Below are 19,490 nucleotides of genomic sequence, written 5' to 3'. Positions count from 1 at the left end.
GGCAGTAGACTTGAAGGAAGCTGCAGAGAACTCGCCATTAGAGCTCGGGATCCATTTCCAACCATCCTTAACCGAAGACAGGGATCAAAGAAAGCGAAGCCGACAACACACGAAGCTCCAGAAGTTCGGCATCGGACGACGGCGGACTTCTCCACTTCCAACATCTACTGACCGCATCCCCCCCTTCCATTAACCGATCGAAAACCCGGCAATTTTTTTCCGATTCAAGAGCAAAGAGCCGTGGAAACTTATCGCATAACGGCTCCTCCTCAAGCCAAACATCTATCCAAAAACGAATTCTTTTGCCATCCCCCAGAACACCCTTAATTAGATTATTAATTTTCTGCCCATTTATAATAAGTTTTTTCTCCAATCTAACAATATTCAACCATGTCCCTGAAATCGCCGTATTGAAAGGTAAAACTGACCACGCTCTATTGTTACCGTGACAAGCCGCAACTACTTTACTCCATAAAGAATCAACATCGTATTTGAACCTCCAAATCCATTTCGACAGAAGAGCTTCGTTAACTAGCTTAAGCTTGTTAATACCGAGCCCACCGTATCTTTTCGGACGCGTGACAACATCCCAAGCCACCCAGCTCATCTTTCTCACCTCCTCCGACCCTCCCCACAAAAAATTCCTCATAAGTGCTTCCAATTTTTCGATCACCTTAACCGGCGCTTTGAACAAGGAGAAGAAATAAATCGGGAGGCTCTCCAGAACCGCTTTGATCAAAATAACCCGACCACCGATCGAAAGAGAACTCGCTTTCCAAGACGACAACCTCCCTTTGAAAATTTTTACTATTGGATCCCAATTTTTAACCCGGTTCATGTTCGCTCCTAGCGGGATACCCAGATAATTAAAAGGAGCCTCGCCAACTAGACACCCCACACGAGAAGCCATCAGAGAGAGAGCCTCGTCCTCCACACCAACTCCGAACAGATGAGACTTAAAAAAATTGATTTTAAGGCCTGAGCATGCGTAGAAAACCCTCAAAATCCTTGTGATAACTCTGACATTATCCTCAGACCAATTCCCCACAATGATAGCATCATCCGCGTAAAAAAGATGCGAGACAACCGGGCCCCCGTTGGGGAGCCTGATTCCTGAGAACTTACCCGCGATGCCAGCACTGGCTATAGAACAAGAAAGAGCTTCCATAACTATAAGAAAGAGAAAAGGAGATAGCGGATCACCTTGTCGCAGCCCTTTCTGACACTGGAACTCGAACGTCGGGGAGCCGTTGACTAATACCGATGATCTAGCTGACATAAGAATCCCATTAATCCATTTGCACCAAATGGGTGGGAAGCCCATTTGTGCCATAATCCCACACAGGAACGCCCAGTTGACGTTATCATATGCCTTCTCAAAATCCAGCTTGAAAATAAATGCTTTTTTTTTAACTTTTTTGAGCCATGACCAAACTTCACTGAGGATTAACGGGCTGTCCAATATTAATCTATCTCTCAAGAAAGCCGACTGATAAACCGAAACGACCTTCCCGACGACCAATTTAAGACGGTTCGCCAATATTTTTGAGATAACTTTGCTGATGACCCCGATAAGGTTTATCGGGCGATACTCCTTTAAATCAGTCGGGTCCAACACCTTGGGTATCAAGGTGATGAAAGACGAACTGCTTTCTTTACTGATCTCTCCCGTCGCATGAAAGTGGTTCATAATATTTCTGAAATCACACTCGAAAAACCTCCAGAACCGCTTGAGGAACTTAAAATTGAAGCCATCCGGACCCGGCGCCTTGTCAGCCCCACAACCAAAAGCAGCATCCTTAATTTCTTTTTCCGTAAACTCCCCCGACAGAAACTCGATGTCCCCCATCTCGAGCTGTTTTAGCCCTTGACACACCAAAGCGGGCCGATAAGGAGCCTTGTCAGTGAATAACTTCCTATAAAACCTTAAAACCTCTCTTTTGACTTCCTTTGGTTTGAAAATCCATTCGCCCCCAATATTAAGTCCCGGGATACCGTTTCGTTTTTTCCGATTATTTATCAGCCTGTGGAAAAAGGCTGAATTTTCATCACCCTCAATCGCCCATTTGCAGCGAGACTTTTGTCTAAGGTCCATTGCAGCCAACCAATCCCGGTTTCGAATATTGTTCATGCATTCCTCCCTAATCCAACATTCCTCCTCTTCTAGATCTCTTGTTTCAATTATGCAATCCAGCTTCTCCAATTCTTCCTTATCTCTCGCGTACTCTTCCTTTTCTTTACTCACCGTATCGTTTCTCCATTTCTTGATACATGTTCTGAGGTGCTTAAATTTTTTTGTCAAAATCATGTCCGGAGGACCCCCCTCCGAAACAAACGAACCCATAGCCTCCACAATCACTGCCTCAAAATCGTCTTTAGCTAACCACGAGTCGAAAAACCGAAAAGGTTTCGGCCCGAAATTCCTCCGGATTGTCTCGAGAAAAAGCGGACAATGATCGGAATACATTCTCGGAAGCGCTCTAAGGCAAGCATCTGGCCACTCCTCAAAAAAGTTTTTGCACACTAAGACCCGATCAATCTTACTGAGCTTATTAGAGTTGGGGGCAAGAAAAGTGAACTTGCGACCTCTCATACTATATTCTACCAAACCAGACTCCTCAATAAAATTGTTAAAATCATTCGCTATAGCCCTGTTAAAACCAGTATTTAACCTGTCTTCAGGGAACCTGACAGCGTTAAAATCCCCGAGTAAAACCCATTGGCCAGAACCAGAGCTAATAACCTCACAAATACTGTTCCAAACCACTTTCTTTTCCGAAATGCTATGAGGGGCATATACATTGACCACGTTAATTTCCTTATTGCTTCCAATCAAAAAACCATTAAGAGACAAAAAATGTCTGTGTTTCACAACCCCACTGATCCTGAAGACTTTAGGGTTCCAAATACATACCAGGCCCCCGGATCTACCAGCCGCCCCAACGAACTCCCACGAGAACTCCGAATTGCCCCAAAATCTAGACAACAAACTGCTATCAATCTCCTCCTTTTGAGACTCTTGAATAGCCAAAAAATCAACCTTATTGTCCCGACACAAACTGCTGACCCACCCAGCCTTATCCGCAGCCCCCATACCTCTGATGTTAAGAGAAAGGAAATTCATGGCTTACCCGGTTGAAAACCTTCTTCCCCGATAATCTCCTTGATTAACTCTCTGTGTTGCTCTAAATTCGCTCCCACCACTTTACCTATCTCTATAGTTTCTTCTACTTCCATGTTAACCTTTTCCACCACCGAAGGGGGAACCTCTTCCAGATTAACCTCCGGCCTCGTTTGAATACCAGATGCAGCATCCAAAACGGTTGGTTGATTGGCTTCAACTTCGACAGCCCTGATGTTGAGATCCAACCGAAAACCGCCTTCATCGTTGACGTTATCTTCAGCAGTTCTATTATCCCCAGGGGCAGTTAGGTCTGGAATCTCCGCAAAAGGGTCTTCCATCCGTTTTCTTTTTCTCTTACTGGGCTCACCTGAATCACTGAGAAAAAATTTTTGGGCCACTACCTTTTTAGTCTTTCTACCTTTTTGGGCCCTCCCTCCTGAAATGGACCCAAAAGAAGACAGATCAACATTAAAAAGTTGGTCCATATTAACCGAAGGCGGCTTCTCTCCGTTTCCCACAGACTGTGGACCCCCCATGCCCATCCTTGGAACTTGAGCCGAAATATCCTCATTTACGTGAACCCCAATGCAGAGACCCTCTGAATTCCCCGACCTTACCACCTCTTCGACTTCCTCGACGATTGGGATTTCCACCGTCCGGTGATCATCCTGACCCACCGGAACATCCTCCGGGAACCCGTCTGGTTGAACCGGCGCTTCTTCGTTGAACATCTCCTTACAACGCTCCCTTTCATCTTCTTCGACACCAGACACAGACCAATCCGACCTATCCCCAATACTATCTGGAATCCAATCATCCATCTCCTCCGAAATCCAGACCTTGAATCTTTTACTTTCCCACACTAGGCTGACCGACTGCTCAATCCTACTCCCGTCGCCGACCAGGACTCCGATGAGATCAAACGATAAGTCTTTATCTTCCTCCGACAACTTCGGTGCATGAACGACCTTGCCGAAGATCCTCCCGACGGAATCGAAAACTTCATTTTCCGCCAAATGAAGTGGAACTCCTGTGATTTTTAACCATGCAATGCGTTCAAAAGGAAGCGACTGCCCTTTCCACACCTCCATCCAAGAAAACCATAACTTGACGTTCGGGTTGGAGTCCTTAAAAGCACACATCTCTTCCGGGTTAGAGAAAACTAAAAGCATGAATAGGCCTCCGACATATCTGAGTGAGACCTTGGGACCGAAAGGATTCGATATGAGTTTATCCAGTTTGATGAGAGTAGTAAGGTCGGCCGTCCTCACTATAAGGCTCCTACCAAACCAGTCTTCAAAGGGTTTTACAAAGCTAGAAACCTCCACCACCCTATCCTCCACCTTAGACGATCCCGTGTTACCTAGAACCGAGTCCCTGTATGAATACCCCAACGGATTGAACTGAGCCGAGCTCTTACCATTGGCAACATTATAATAATCAACATTTCTGGAAAGAAATAATTGTTCGTTCACAAAAAAAAAAAAAAAAAGCCATAAAAAGTAAAGTTGAAAGGAAAATGGTAAAACAGTCATGTCATGATAAAAAAAGAATATTTGTCAACATATCAAGTTTGGTTTCGGTACAAACCATATTTATCTTACAAACCATAAGAACAGATCCTAGCACTTAAAAAGGGTTAAATTAGCACATACCAAAATAATACATATATAAAAGTAGCACTTTTGAATTATATTAGCATATGAAAATTAATCAAGATAATTGATTTTAGCACATATTTGAATGATATCAACACTTTTCTTAATCAGCACATTGAAAATAAAAGGAAGATCCAAATAAAGAATTAATTGTTTGTTAGCATATTTATAGGGAATTCAATATAACTGATATTATTTAGGATATTATTTTATCATTTCTCTATAATTGGTTCGATGTCACGTGACACTTTATTAATGGTTCTTATAGTTTGTATACGAAATGTGGTTTGTATTTGATCCTACTCCTATTAATCTATGCAAAAAAAAGACATATTTATACTTCAAATCTGTTTTACTTTTTGAAAATTTCAAATGAATTTTATTTTCAGATCATCCATATTAACTAATGCCCATATGTGACAGTTTCCATCATATAAGCATCATAAGTTCATAACGCTCATTCAAAAAATGTGTAATAGTTAACGCCTCTTAATGTCCTTTCAATTATTAATTTCCATTTTTTCTCCTAATTTGGCATTATACTAAAAAGGCCATTCCTTATTCATGCCCCATGGGGACGATATTGAGCAAATTATCAAGTCACTTCAAGCCCATATAATATCCATTACACATGGTCTCAAAGTGAAACATATTTTACAAGTTTAGCACATTACTTCCTAAAATTAACCTACTTTAAGTGTAAAATACACATGCTATAACTCAAATGTTACAAGTTAAACATTGAAAAAAAAAAAACATAATAGTTGCTTAAGGGTGTCCGGGGCGTAGTCAGGGAGTGGCTTCGGTGATGTTTTTCCCGATCGGGAACACCGCCGCCATCACTGCGGGGTCCCGAATCAGGGTGTGAATTGGGCATGGATTCACCGATGGAGGAGAGGGGAAAGTTGGTGGGCCAGCTGAGCATCAACCAATCAAACTTTTTATTTCTTTTTTTTTTTTGAATAAAAAAATAAGGAGAGTTAAGAGGGGAGTGGCGCCATCAAATTGGGGTGTTAGGGGAGTTTAAGAGGGGACTTGACGTGGCACACGGGGATTGGTTTGGCGTAAGAGAGGGGACTCACCTATTAGGTGAGCACCCCCTTCACCCTAAAGACCAATACAAACACAAACATAAACTAAATAATGAGTGTCATTCTTAACTATCAACCATAAGTTATGGTCCATAACTATAATAACTGAAATATTTTATCAATACAATTATTTATTATTACCCTTTTCACCTGAAACTAGTAAATGAATAGAGAGCCACACATTCTTTTCTAAATTTTGTATTTAAAAGCTTAATTTGGACCACAATCAAAACCGTACAAATCATTTCAATTTTTTTTTTTTTAAAGTGGCTCATATGTGCAAATAGCCAAAACTCTAGAAGTTTCTTTAGTTCCTGAGGCTGAAACCATGGGCGCATGTCTTTACCATTAAAAGGGAACTTCCCCAATTGAGAAAGTCCACTACTCATCTAAACATTTTCTGGCAACTGTCATCAATTTCTCTCTGCTTCTACCTTTCTACCTGATCTCCTTCAAATCCCCAAATCTAACTTAGATTTCCCTTTTTCTGTCATGCACTCCAACTGTTTGACCTTTTGCCTCAACGAACTTTCTTAATCTTTTTCTTCTTTTCTTTGTTTTTTTCTGAGGTTTACTGCAAATCTTGAATAATAGACTTCATTATCTTTGAAAAAAGATCATACCCATATCAAAGTTAAGAACTTTTCCCTTGAAAGATATTGATTTCTTTTAGGGTTTGATCAGGTTTACTGTCATGCAATCCAAGTGTTTGACCTTTTGCCTCAACGAACTTTCTTAGTTTTTTCCTTCTTTTCTTTGTTTTTTCTAAGGTTTCCTGCAAATCTTGAATAACAGACTTCAAATTCTGTTAAAAAAAAGATCACACCCATATCAAAGTTAAGAACTTTTCTCTTGAAAGATATTGGGTTCTTTCAAGGTTTGATCAGGTTTTACTGGCAAAATTTGATGATTCCCACCATCCCACTTGAGATTTGATTGAAAAGACTGTGACCCATCATAAAAATTTGTATAATTTTAAGGATTTGACCATGAATCCTTACTACCCATCTGTCAAACAAGAGTACCCTTCAAGAGAAAAACAGCCTGTGATGGCGGACATGCCACAGCCAATTGAAGGCCTACATGAGGCTGGACCTCCACCTTTTCTGACAAAAATATATGATATGGTGGATGATCATAGTGTAGATCACATTGTTTCTTGGAGTAGAGGTGGTCAAAGCTTTGTTGTATGGGACCCACATGCTTTCTCTACTAATCTTCTTCCTAGGTACTTCAAGCACAACAATTTCTCTAGCTTTGTCAGGCAGCTCAATACTTATGTAAGTTTCTTCTTTGAATAATTATTAGTTTCTTCTTTGAATGATTATTAGTAAGTGAATATAGCCATCATGTTTTCTTGAATTTGATACTTGTGTTTCATTTTTAGTTTTATAGTTTTTTCAGGATGTTAATTGACTCTTGATAAATTGGTTAATTGAACCTAACAGGACTCCTAGGTTCCTTCCTTTTAATGTTTCATTTAGTTGGTTGAAAAGTTTCTAGCTTTTTGCTGTCTCCTTAGTGAAAAATAAAGGTCAAATCTTTAAATATTTATGATACACTTTTGTTTAAAACATTTAATTAATGCATCATACTTACATATTATTAACAAAATATTTAATTTGTTGCATTAAATGGTTAAAAAGTTGTGAGTATGTTGGGAAAAACATAGCTTGTTGCATTGTTTGGATAAAAATAATGCATAAAAAGATATGTTGTTGCACATATTGGTATTGGTATATATTTCGTAATAGATCGGATTTTTTTGTGGTTTTCCCAAAAATAAATATATGATCCCTAATGTGTTGAAACAAGTTAGTTTCATATATGAATGCAGGGATTTAGAAAAATAGATCATGATGTATGGGAGTTTGCAAATGAAGGATTTTTAAGAGGCCAGAGGCACAATTTGAAGAACATTAAACGAAGAAAGACGCCTTCTCAGAATCTGGTTCCACAGCAAGCAACCCGTTCATGTGTCGAGGTTGGAAATTTCGGAATCGATGGTGAAGTTAAGCGTTTACAACGTGACAAACAGATTCTCATGATGGAATTAGTGAGCCTAAGACAACAACAGCAGAGTACCCGGGCCCACCTTCAAGCCATGGAGCTAAGACTACAAGGAACCGAACAAAAGCAGCAGAAAATGATGAGTTTTTTAGCAAAAGCAATGCAAAGTCCCAATTTCGTCCAGAAGTTGGTTTCTCATGGTAAAAGAAAGGAGCTTGAAGATGTTGTTATGAACAAGAGGAGACGGTTAATTGACCATGGTCAAGGGTCAATGCTTATCAAACACGAACCTGAAGAATATGAAATGTCTGAGTTAGACGCACTTGCTTTAGAAATGCAAGGGTTTGGTCGACCCAAAAGAAATCAGGAGGAAGTATTTAACGATCTCGATGAATTTGAGGGCGGAGATGGAGACCTTGATGAAGAATTCTGGGAAGAGTTGTTTAATGAAGATTTTGGGATGGCTGAAACGGGTCAATAAAGTCAACGATGTGAATTTGGGTTTAGGCCAGAACGGCTAATAGTTCATAATCTCTTCACTGATCTTCATTGCTTTTAAAATCGTTTATTCTTGATCTTTGTAGTTAGGTACTTCGGATGATGATGATGATGAAGAAGATGTGAAGATCTTGGACCAATTCATGATTACTAGTTCTGATATTGGTTGGTTGACTTTTATCCGAATCCGAATATTGTATAAAGAATATGTACCTATTATCCATCTTAATTCAGTTTTCTTGGTATTTACAGGATACAGATTCATGAAAGCACTAGTCCCTCACCAAATATCAACTTATTTTTTTAATTTAGTTGTGATTATTTCATATAACTCTTATCTTGATAATCAGATTGGAAGCATTTCTTCACCAGATTGAATTCAAGTGCTTGTTCTTATATAATAAGGTTACCATTGTTCTTACTAAATAAATAAGCATCAACAGATTTTCTTAATTTATCAATAGGAAGTTGTTATATGCAGCCCTTAATGAAATTTTATTGTTTGAACAATATCACTGTAGATTTGCCCTCCTGAAGATACATACCTTACTGAAGATTCTGTGGCTGCATTTTGGATCTCAGCTAACATGTAGTAGTTAGTTGACTCTTGATGGCTGATTAATGGTATACTTGGATTTGTCAATTCATACATTATATCAAATACAATAATGCTGTGGGACCCATGCAAGTAATAATGCTTGGGGATTGCACCAAATATGTAGGGTTGGAGGCTGACAATTGTAACCCTCTAGTTATATATATAACAAATAGAGATCCATTTTTATTAAAGGCTTCCACTATTTTCACACCCCTAAGGGGCTGTTTGGCAACATCTGAATGGTTAAATGTTGAATCAGTAAGAGCTCTGAACCATTAAGTGTTGAACCAGTAAGAGCTCTGAACTATTAAGAGTCTGTATAATGCTTAACCGTTCAGAGGCAAATGTCTTACCAATTCAGATTAGAGGTTTTAACCATTCAGACTCTGTATAATGCTTAACCATTCAGAGGCAAATGTCTGAACTATTCAGACATCTGCTCGTGAAACAAACAGTCTGAACCATTAAGTGTTGAACCAGTAAGAGGTCTGAACTATTAAAAGCCTCATTAAGAGGTAAACAAACAACCCCCAACTCTTATTTTCACATCCCTTTTCACTCTATCTATCTATCTCTCTCTCTCTCTCTCTCTATATATATATATATACACATAACTATGTATATAGAGATAGAGATAGAGATAGAGGGGAGGGGTGTGTGAATATTAACACCCTTAAAAGATTCCCTCCTTCAAGTCTAAAAGAATTTCTAGTTCATAAGGCTAGTTCTTCTGCAGGATAGTTTCAGTGTCAGTGTCGATCGGGTTTGTCATGAAGTTTAAACCAACAAACAAAAGAGTCGTATTGATAGGAGCCCGATAACTCAAATGGTCGACTTGTATATGGATGGGTTGGAATGCGAAAGAACCTAAGAAGAGTGGGGAAACGATCCATAACTCACAAAAATAATCACTATAAACCATATAATTTAGTTTTTATTTAGATTGTTAGAATTCATTCTTTATTCTATATTATTTAACCTTGTAGTCAATATGTTAGTTACTTTGACTGAACTTGATGCTTTTGATATTATATTAGAAGTTTTCTCGAGTAGGTTTTATTAACTGTTCGCCAGAACGTATGTAGACCTTATTTCTCTTGCGCATGCGTCACATGCACTTGGTATTACCGTATAAGTTAACCACTAGTGTTTTATATATAGGAATTGTTATTTGAGAAGGTCAACGAGTTTCTGATTGTATGGTTGTATTAACCATGTACCTTTTAAACCAATCGAAATGAAGTTCTGAGCAGGGGCGAAGTATTGAAGGAGCCCGGGGGGACTTTTCGCTCAGTGGTGTTATATATGTACTTTTCGTACAGAAATTTTTGGGTATATACGTCCCCCCCCCCCTCCCCCCCCCCCCCCCCCGGTCATTCGGGTCTAGCTTCGCCACTAGTTCTGAGAGATAAAAATATGGCATTTTTTTTAATTCCAGTAACTTTTGATTTCATGATATGGTGTGCTTCCATTTTCCTGCATTAATATTCAGAAATGATAATTTGTGTGGATAGGAGGAAAGTCGGTTCCAGTGTCAGTTTCATTAGGTCAGGTGGTCCTTGTGAATATGCCAAAATGATATGGTTAAAATGCCTTTGAAATGTGACATTATTATGCAATTAATGTGAACACCTCTTTTACACATGTTAAGGTGCACTTTAACAACTCATGGTGCGTGACTTTGTGATTTGACTAAATAAAGTTTACTTGACTTTATTATTCCTTTTTGTGCAAGAACTTTTTATAAAAAGTAGAGTTAAATGCTTGGTTGGTCCTTCTGGTTTACAAATATTGCAGACTTGGTCTCAGTGGTTTACTAATTACAGAGTTGGTTCTAGTGGTTGCAAATTTTGCACTCGGGTGGTCCTTATCACTAACCTAAGTTAGATTTTTCAGTTAAATGTGTGTAAAATACCTGTTTTACCCCTAAGATTAAAAAAATAGAAATAAGTGGGCCCACCCATCCCACTCTTCTTCTTCCCCACTCCACCACCACCAACTCCCTAGACCACCACTGCCAGCCATTCCGGTCGCCCCTTTTGCTCTACCACCTCTGAAAAATTAAATCTTTCACCACCTCTGAAAAATTAAATCTTTCTCTCTAAATTAAACCGCTTGCCCTATAACCAAATCATAGATTAATTAATCTGTAAATATAAATAGAAGTACAGAAAATCATCTAATTCAAACTTCTGTGATCAAGAATTAACATAATGAATTAATGATAACAGCCTGATCATGAACAGGGACATTAACAATTCTCTCAGATAAAAAAAGCTCATCTTTCTAAGGCTGACGAAGAGTCGAAAACCGACGCTTACATGTCGGACACCGAGACTCAATCTTAGCCCACTCCATGATACACACAAAGCAAAAATAACGATCGCAGCTGTCAATAAAACCTCGTAGAGACATCCCCTCATCCAACAAACACGCGCCGCAAGTCCCCAGCTGCAACTCATCATCGTCTTCGTTTTCAATCTTTGATTTGCCCTTTGAGGATGCTGATGGGGAATCTGAGCTTAGGGTTTCGAGTCGCTTGGACGGTGGAGAGTATTCAATGGTCTCTGATTTCATATCCGGCATCATCTCTGGTGAATTACCGACAGGCTCATGCTTAATTGGCGACATTATTGGTGGTGTGGTTGCATTTTGTTGAGTGGAGGTCACGATGAAAGTAAAGGGGCATGTCCTTGAACCACCAAGGAGGGGACATGAATGGCTGGTAGTGGTAGTTTGAGGAGTTGGTGGTGGTGGTGGGTGGTTTTAAAGGGTGGAGTGGGGAAGAAGAAGGGTGGGATGGGTGGGCCCACTTATTTCTATTTATTTTTTTAATCTTAGGGGTAAAATAGATATTTTACACAGAATTAACTGAAAAATCTAACTTAGGTTAGTGACAAGGACCAATCGAGTGCAAAATTTGTAACCACTAGGATCAACTATGTAATTAGTAAACCACTGGGACCAAGTCTGCAATATTTACAAACCACAAGGACCAACCAAGCATTTAACTCTATAAAAGTATTTGTGTAATTTTAAAAAGTACATAACATTATAAAATTAGTATCCCTTTTTTATTTTACTTAACTTCCTAACACTAATAAAAGATTTAGACAAGTACATATATAAAGCGATTTTAGAAATTAGCACCCCTTGTTTACAAAATTAGGGTGTGGACACAGTGTAGCATTAGAGAGTATTTAGATGTAAGAAAACCAGAGGGTGGTGTATCAATAGTAAATTTGGTAAAGTAGATTATAAGAGTAATCAATTATTGACGCTATTACCATTCATGTGACATGTTTTGGTCAAGGATCAAAACAGATTTTTTTTTCAACCCAAAGAGATGATGAGTTACATGTATTTTAAATGGACACAACAAAATAAGTTTATACATGTATGTTGTGTGACTGTGAGTGTAACTTTAAATAAATTTTGTTGAAATAGTTAATCCACACGTGATACCTAAGTAGGGCAAATTCACAATTATATTTGATATTTTGTCTTCTTCGTTTGTGCATGCTTGCTATAACTCAATTATGGAAGTACGAAATGGATCCATTTAAAAGAACCATACAAAATAAGACCCAACCCGTACTCACACATTCAACCGACTAACCACAAAACAAAGTAGCCATAGAACTAACACAGAAAACATATAAGGCCAAGGATCTGTTTGTTTACCTCTTAATGAGTCTTTTAATGGTTCAGACCTCTTACTGGTTCAACACTTAATGATTCAGACTGTTTGTTTCACGAGCAGATGTCTGAATGGTTAAGCATTATACAGAGTCTAAATGGTTAAGACCTCTAATCTGATTTGGTCAGACATTTGCCTCTGAATGGTTAAGCATTATACAGGCTCTTAATGGTTCAGACCTCTTACTGGTTCAGCACTTAACGATTCAGACCTCGGTTCAGCACTTAACCATTCAGATGTTGCCAAACAGCCCCTAACAAACAGTACTCAAAACTTATACAAAAATCCCCCCACCTCATGTGGAACTAGAGTTGGAAAAAAATGAAAACGGTTGTGAAACGGAACCAATTTTGAATCCTTTGGAACAGAATCAAACCGAACCTAACTGCTCCTTTGGCATTGGCTATGTATTTTCTATTTTGGGATATGAACCGGTTATTTAAGTTATAGTTTGAAACCTGTCTAAATTGTTAGAAAACAACTATCTGAACTTTATTTAATATATTTACTATTTTGATATTTTTACAATCCCCATTTGTTAGTGGGAGGATTATATCTACAAGATGTAGGGTGTGTATGAACCAGTTTCGGTTTTAAACAGGAATTTGAGTTTTTGAAAGTCATTTGGGTCATTTGGGTCAGATTGGCTCTAGTCATATAAAAAAGATTGACAAACTAAGTTTTATATAATCAACAAACGTATGTCAAACGTCATTACAAATGTATATAAAAATCTAATATATTTAAAGTTGTTCCCTGCATGTTTTTTTTTTAAATCTACCATAACTAATGTTTTTAAAGTGGAGCGGACATTGAACGTGGCGGAGCTAGCCTATTAATTTACGGGTATAAAAAAAATGTTACCGTGAAATCATACAATAAAAAAAAATCGATAATAAATATAGAAAACAAATACCTAATAGATATGTCATATTTTTTTCATAGTTTGAAATCATGTTCCATCACATCGTCGTCTTTTACTTTATCAAAAGTTTCTTTTTCGACCACTCAAACCATAGGATTGTTCAAATATTCCGGGCTTATTCGATTGCGTAAATCCGTCTTTACAAGCTTCAGTTTAGAAAAAAAAAACATCTTTCAATGGTTGTGGTTGCAACTGGTAAAACAAAGCTAGCTTCACTACCCGATAAACTAAAGGACAAGATTGTGGTTTCATCTAGGGATGAGCATTTGGTATCGGGTACCGGTGCGGAATTTCCCGTATTGAATTATTTGTGGTATTGAATCGGTACCCACTTTTTAGTGTTTTCGGTACCGGTATTTTATCGAAGTTTTCCTTTAAATACCAGTATCGTATTGTACCGAACATTTTCGATATCAGTACCGAGCTCATCCTTAGTTTCATCTACACTTCAAGGAATCAACTTTCAACTTCAAATCAAAGAATTGAACCCCCTAGTTTAACAACAAAAATAGAAAAGTATAAATTTTTGAAAATTATAACCTATCTAAACATTTAAGAGATATTGGACTCTAATAATCCATAGTAGACGTCATTGGCCATTGGCAGTCCTACCTTTTTTTATTCCCACTGCTAGTCCCGACTTCAACTATTTTTCCTCCACCGGTCCTTTGTTAAAAAAACTTAACGTAGTTAAATTTTTTTTTCCCAAATTACAAACTGACGTTTCAGGGCTTTTGATCAGAACGAGGATACGAGTCTATTGATGTAAAACTTACCTCGAAAGAGTGCTAGTAGGGATTATTGGCAGTCTTAACTCTTAAAACCTCACAAATATACAAAGTAGAATCTACATACACTATAACACCAAACAAGAAATCAATTAATCAAACATCGAAGGCCAAGATATCAATTAATCAAACAAGAAAATTCACAAAGGGACGAAATCGATTTTCCGCACTCAGCAGGGACGATTAACGATTTTAGCAGGGACAATTATGAACGATGATCAGCGCTGACTTGTTCGACAATTTGAGTCTTCTGTGTTTGACCGTGGACATTTGGTTTTCCAATTGCCGCCCCTAGTGAAAATGTTCATTTTAATATTTTGGGTTTTGGGCTAAACTTTGACATTTACCAATTGGGCCACCTTTGAATTATAGAATTGTTAATTTGGGCTTAATTATTCTAAAACTTTTAGGTCGTAAATGATTCGGGTTTAAGATTGGGATTTTAATAATATCAATTATCTTTTTTTTTTTGTCAGAGGTATCCTCGTATTTGTTTAGAGACATCCTTTGTATAAAACCGAAAAAATACACTATGAATACGAGGTTGAGCCGTAGCCCGTGCTACCCCTATTAATACCTTAGTTCCGTCCCTGGAACCAGACACGCTATTGGTCCACTGGTTGGACTAGTCAGACCTGTACGCATAGATTTAAGGACTGGCTGATGTCGTATTTTGCTTAAAACTTATTATAATACATGAACTATAAGACCGTGGGGTATGGTGGGGCTTGGGTTGGGCATTGGTTGACACGTGGAATTGGAGCTCCCCCACCGTCTGGTTACGTGTCCGCGGGGTATAGCGGGGCGTGGGTTGGGCTTGGGTTGGGTGCACCGGTGGCATAATATTAAAAAAAAATTACAAAAATTTATAAAAAAAACACACAACATTTATAAAAAAAAAACCTACAACTTCATTAAAATTTAAAATTACATAATCCTAAAAATTACATAATTTATAAAAATTACAAAATAAACCTAGAGCGTTAAATAAATTTCAAAAAGGTCGATCTTGTCGAACGCCTTTCGCTCCTTGCCTCGAAACTCTATGTTCGCCACCGCCACCCGGTCCTCGTGGCTCAACTCGCCGCTCGGAACCGCTTCGTAGTAAGCCTTGAAATGGTCGAGCTTGGGCCGTAGCTCACGCCATTTATGTTGGCACGCGTTGAGGTTGTGGCGGTCGTTACCGACGTTATGTCGGTAGGTCGCGAATGCTTCCACCCAATATTTTGTTTGGCCCGGTGGCTGTCCCTTCATAGCGTCGACGACGCTAGTGACGAGTGTCATTTCTTCTTCATGGGTCCAGGATGCCATAGCAGGGGGAACAGTGGGTTAGCCGGTGGGGTTGGGTTCATGGGATAGGGGGGACCAGTGGGTTAGCGGTTTTGAGAGACTGGGTAGCCGATGGGGTTGGGTTCGTGGGATGGGGGGAACCAGTGGGTCGGGGTTACAATATATAAGGGGTGGTTGGGTGACCGGGTGGCGGTTTGGTGTCCCCAAACCGTTTGAATTTTAAATTCAAATTTGAATCCGCTATGATGTGGCGGGTGAGCCAATGGGAGGCAGCCAGCTAGATTGGCCATACCGTCCCACGCCCGGCTTGAAAGCCAAGCCCCAACCCAAGCCCACCCGGGATGGTGACTTGGGCGTTTTCCCCCAACCCACGCCTCAACCCAAACCCTATACCCCATGGCCTAAACACTAGCATGGTTGTTTTCTTTGACAATATTTAACTGGTATTTATCAAAGAGCTTTTGGCATAGTGATATAAGCCGGTGTCAAAAAAAATGTCTCACAATCCAAGTGATGAGTGTTTTTTAGAATTAATGGGTATTGTTAAAAAGAAGATACGTGTTCATATTTGATTCTTGTTTCAATTCGGTTTGTTATTATATTTTGTGATTAAAAGAGACGGGGTAGCACAAAACTAAATAAAATGACTAAATATGTAAACGCTTAAAAGGTTAAAAGGTTCAATGGTTGGAAAAGCTGAGAAGATAAAGTAAAGCAACACGGGAACAGTAAATAAGTCACATCCCCAGACAGTCTCACCAACCACAGCCGTAAAAGCAATGGAGGTCGACAGAACACATGCTATTATCAAGGGGTCAAAAGGCTTCAACCCCCGAAAGGGTAAGCCCCTCGCTGCAAGCTAGGTCACTAGTCAAATGAATGCCTCTTTGGGAGATGTCTTCTCCTATATAATTGACACTTCATTCACTGAGTTGGGACATTCCGATCAGACTTGTTTCCTTAAACTCTGGTCCTTCACATTGTGTACTTGCTTCATGCAAGTTGCTCTCATTCACATCCAACTCACATTTATTCTCTTTGTTTCTTCATCCTTTTCTGAACACACTTCAGAATAGGATCTTCAAACAACAAAAACAAACTAGTGAACCTCCTTCCACGTCTTGCAAACGTGGGGGACCCCACGACCTGCGTTAGGCAAGGTTAAACCCTTTAACCCTTCTGCCTAACCATCCTTGCTACTACGTTTGGTCTATTATTTGTTGCTTCAACAAGTTGGCGCCCACCGTGGGGCTACACCGCTATTTCTCCTCAAAAAGACCTAGTAGTGTAGCTCTTCTCTCTTGAAATCGCCATGTCTGAAAGTGGATCCCCGGGTGAAGTGAATCAGGTACCAAACACTTCAACTCCGGGTAGCAGCCATGCTCATGTGGCTATTCCAACCTCTTTCTCAACTCCGGGGAGCACACCCGAGTTTCTTACCTTTAACACTCCAACTCCTTCTAGATCCGGAGTTCCTTCCCCTAATGTTGGCGTCACTGACACCCCAACACGTATTGAACTTACACCCCGAGGGAGTTGCCAACAATTTACTTGAGTTGAGGTATCTCCTCAACCAGTATGTGAACAAAGAGAAGGATAAGGGAATAAGGATTCGTCTAGACTATGATGAACCTGAGCCAACGCTGTCTCCCGGACTTCCCATTCCACCTTTTACAGCCAGGAATGAAGCCGGTCCCAGTAATCCATCAAACCCTGTTCCATATATGTCTACAATGGCAAACCCCACAACACGTCCCATTTTTTCATCTCAGCCGGTCATGAGTGGTGCCCCTCTGGGTCATGAGCTGACCCTAGATCAGCTCCTACAGTCTCCGGTAACAAGCTTTCCAGCTTCTACAACAACCTCATGGGAACAAGCCCTGTCCGTGCTTCCATTGACACGGAGTGCAGTTATGAGCACCCCTCTTGGAGCTAGCTACCCAGTTGCATCCGGAAGCCTCCAAGGCTTCAACCCTATGTCCCAAATGATGACCCAGATGATGGCCAGCTTCCCGTGGCAACACTTCATCAATCAAGTGCTAGCCACTCAGGGGAACAACAATGGTAATAATAATGTGGGTACAAGGGTCGAAGAAGACTTGGCCAAACCCTATAAGCCAAGTAACCTTTCATGCTTCTCACAGCAAATAGCCGATTATGATTTTCAAACAAAGATCAAGATGCCGTCCCACATCAGAACGTATGATGGGTCTGAGGACCCAGAGGACCATCTTCAAATCTTCACCGGTGCAGCAAGGATTGAGAAGTGGTCAAATGCTGAATGTTGTCTAATGTTCATGCAAACCCTTATCGGATCTGCCAGGATCTGTTTCAACGATTTACCTGCTCGAAGCATTCGAAGCTTCGATGACCTTAGCAAGGGTTTTCTGGCCAACTTCTCCCAGCAGAGACGATATGTCAAAGATGCGACAGTCATTTTTCAAATAAAACAACGTGACAATGAAAGTCTTCGCGAGTTTATTGAACGATACAAGAAGGAAGGTCTGACCTATGTAGGGGCAGATGAAAAAATGAGGGTGGCCAGTTTCATGAACGCTATCACCTCGAAATATCTCACAAGAGATTTCAACAAGTCCCTGCCCAAGACATTGGAAGAAGCTCTCGAAAGGGCAGAAGCCCATATTCGGGGAGAGGAGGCGGTTGACATTAAAGAACAAAGGAAAAGAGGGTCTAGCTGGCGAAGTAATAGCCCAGTCAGAAAAGAGGGAACTATAGCTCCTATGACAGACGACAGAAGGGTTCAGACCATCGAAGGTCTGAAGGCCGGAACCCTCCAACCAGGGAGAAAGGCATGAGCTTCACCCCCCTCACAAAGACTCCCCAATAAATCCTTGCAACAGAACAAGTCAAGCAGAACTTTAGGCCTCCTAGGCCTCTCCCCAAAAGCAGGAAAAATGAGAACTCTACACAGTTCTGTGAGTTTCATGAATAAAAGGGCCACCACACCAACGATTGCTTTCAGCTCAAGAAAAGAATCGAAGAGGCTGTTAAGTCCGGGGAACTCATTCATTTGGTAAAAGGGGTTCGGGACAAAATGGCTGAAGGAAAGGGAAAGGAAGTCAATATGGTGGATTCTGATGAAAAGGTTCCTCATAAAAGGCAGCGGTTGGAAGCTTGGGAGCTTCAATGTGTTTGCTTCCCCCCAACAGAAAAAGGCCCCCTTTCAAACCCTCTCGTTGTAGAAGCTACCATTGGAACATTGAAAACATATAGGGCATACATGGACACGGGGGCAGCCACTGAAATCATGTTCGAGAAATTCTTTAACCGTTTAAGTAATGAAGAGCGATCAAGGCTTCAACCCTCCGGAACCTCCATAAAAGGTATTGCTGATATCCCCCTCAAGCCTTTAGGGCAACTGACACTGAATGTTCGTTTCAGCGAAGGTCAGAAGGAACGAGTCCAGCCACTCACCTTTGTGGTTATCAACATACCTTCAAACTATGATGTGATCATAGGAAGACCGGGACAATGTGCCTTCTACATGGCCGTGTCCATTGGATATGGCACGGTAAAATTCCCAACTGAGAGGGGGATAGCAACCCTTCAACCCTCTCAAGAGGCATACATGGTTGAAGGCGAAAGTCCCAGAAGTGAAGAAGACAAGCAAAGGCTTATCATAAATCCTAAGTACCCTGAACAAAGAATAAGGGTCAATCCAAGCCTTTCACAGGAAACTCTCTCTTATCTGGAGAAATTGTTGACACATTACAGCGATGTCTTCGCTTGGTGTCCAGAAGACATGACAGGAATCCCCCGAGACATTGCTGAGCATGAGTTAAGAATA

At 40.1% G+C, this 19,490-nt stretch overlaps 1 protein-coding gene across 2 annotated transcripts; it reads left to right on the top strand.

The window, feature by feature from the left end:
- The first annotated feature begins 6,175 nt into the window (after positions 1–6,175).
- Positions 6,176–10,037, top strand: LOC110936939 (heat stress transcription factor A-2b). Of its 2 annotated transcripts, XM_035988629.1 has the most exons (5): positions 6,176–7,153; positions 7,711–8,546; positions 8,634–8,786; positions 8,903–9,005; positions 9,716–10,037. In XM_035988629.1, the coding sequence occupies exons 1-2, from the start codon at positions 6,863–6,865 to the stop codon at positions 8,362–8,364; spliced, it is 945 nt and encodes a 314-aa protein (XP_035844522.1). In that variant the 5' UTR covers positions 6,176–6,862; the 3' UTR covers positions 8,365–8,546; positions 8,634–8,786; positions 8,903–9,005; positions 9,716–10,037. The 2 variants fall into 2 exon arrangements, with proteins under 2 accessions (XP_035844522.1, XP_035844521.1); XM_035988628.1 differs by lacking the exon at positions 9,716–10,037 and having other exon boundaries at positions 8,903–9,170.
- Positions 10,038–19,490: the final 9,453 nt, after the last annotated feature.

Source organism: Helianthus annuus, chromosome 4 (genome assembly GCF_002127325.2).
Source record: "Helianthus annuus cultivar XRQ/B chromosome 4, HanXRQr2.0-SUNRISE, whole genome shotgun sequence".
Taxonomy (NCBI): Eukaryota; Viridiplantae; Streptophyta; class Magnoliopsida; order Asterales; family Asteraceae; genus Helianthus; species Helianthus annuus.
This window is presented reverse-complemented; position numbering and strand designations above follow the sequence as displayed.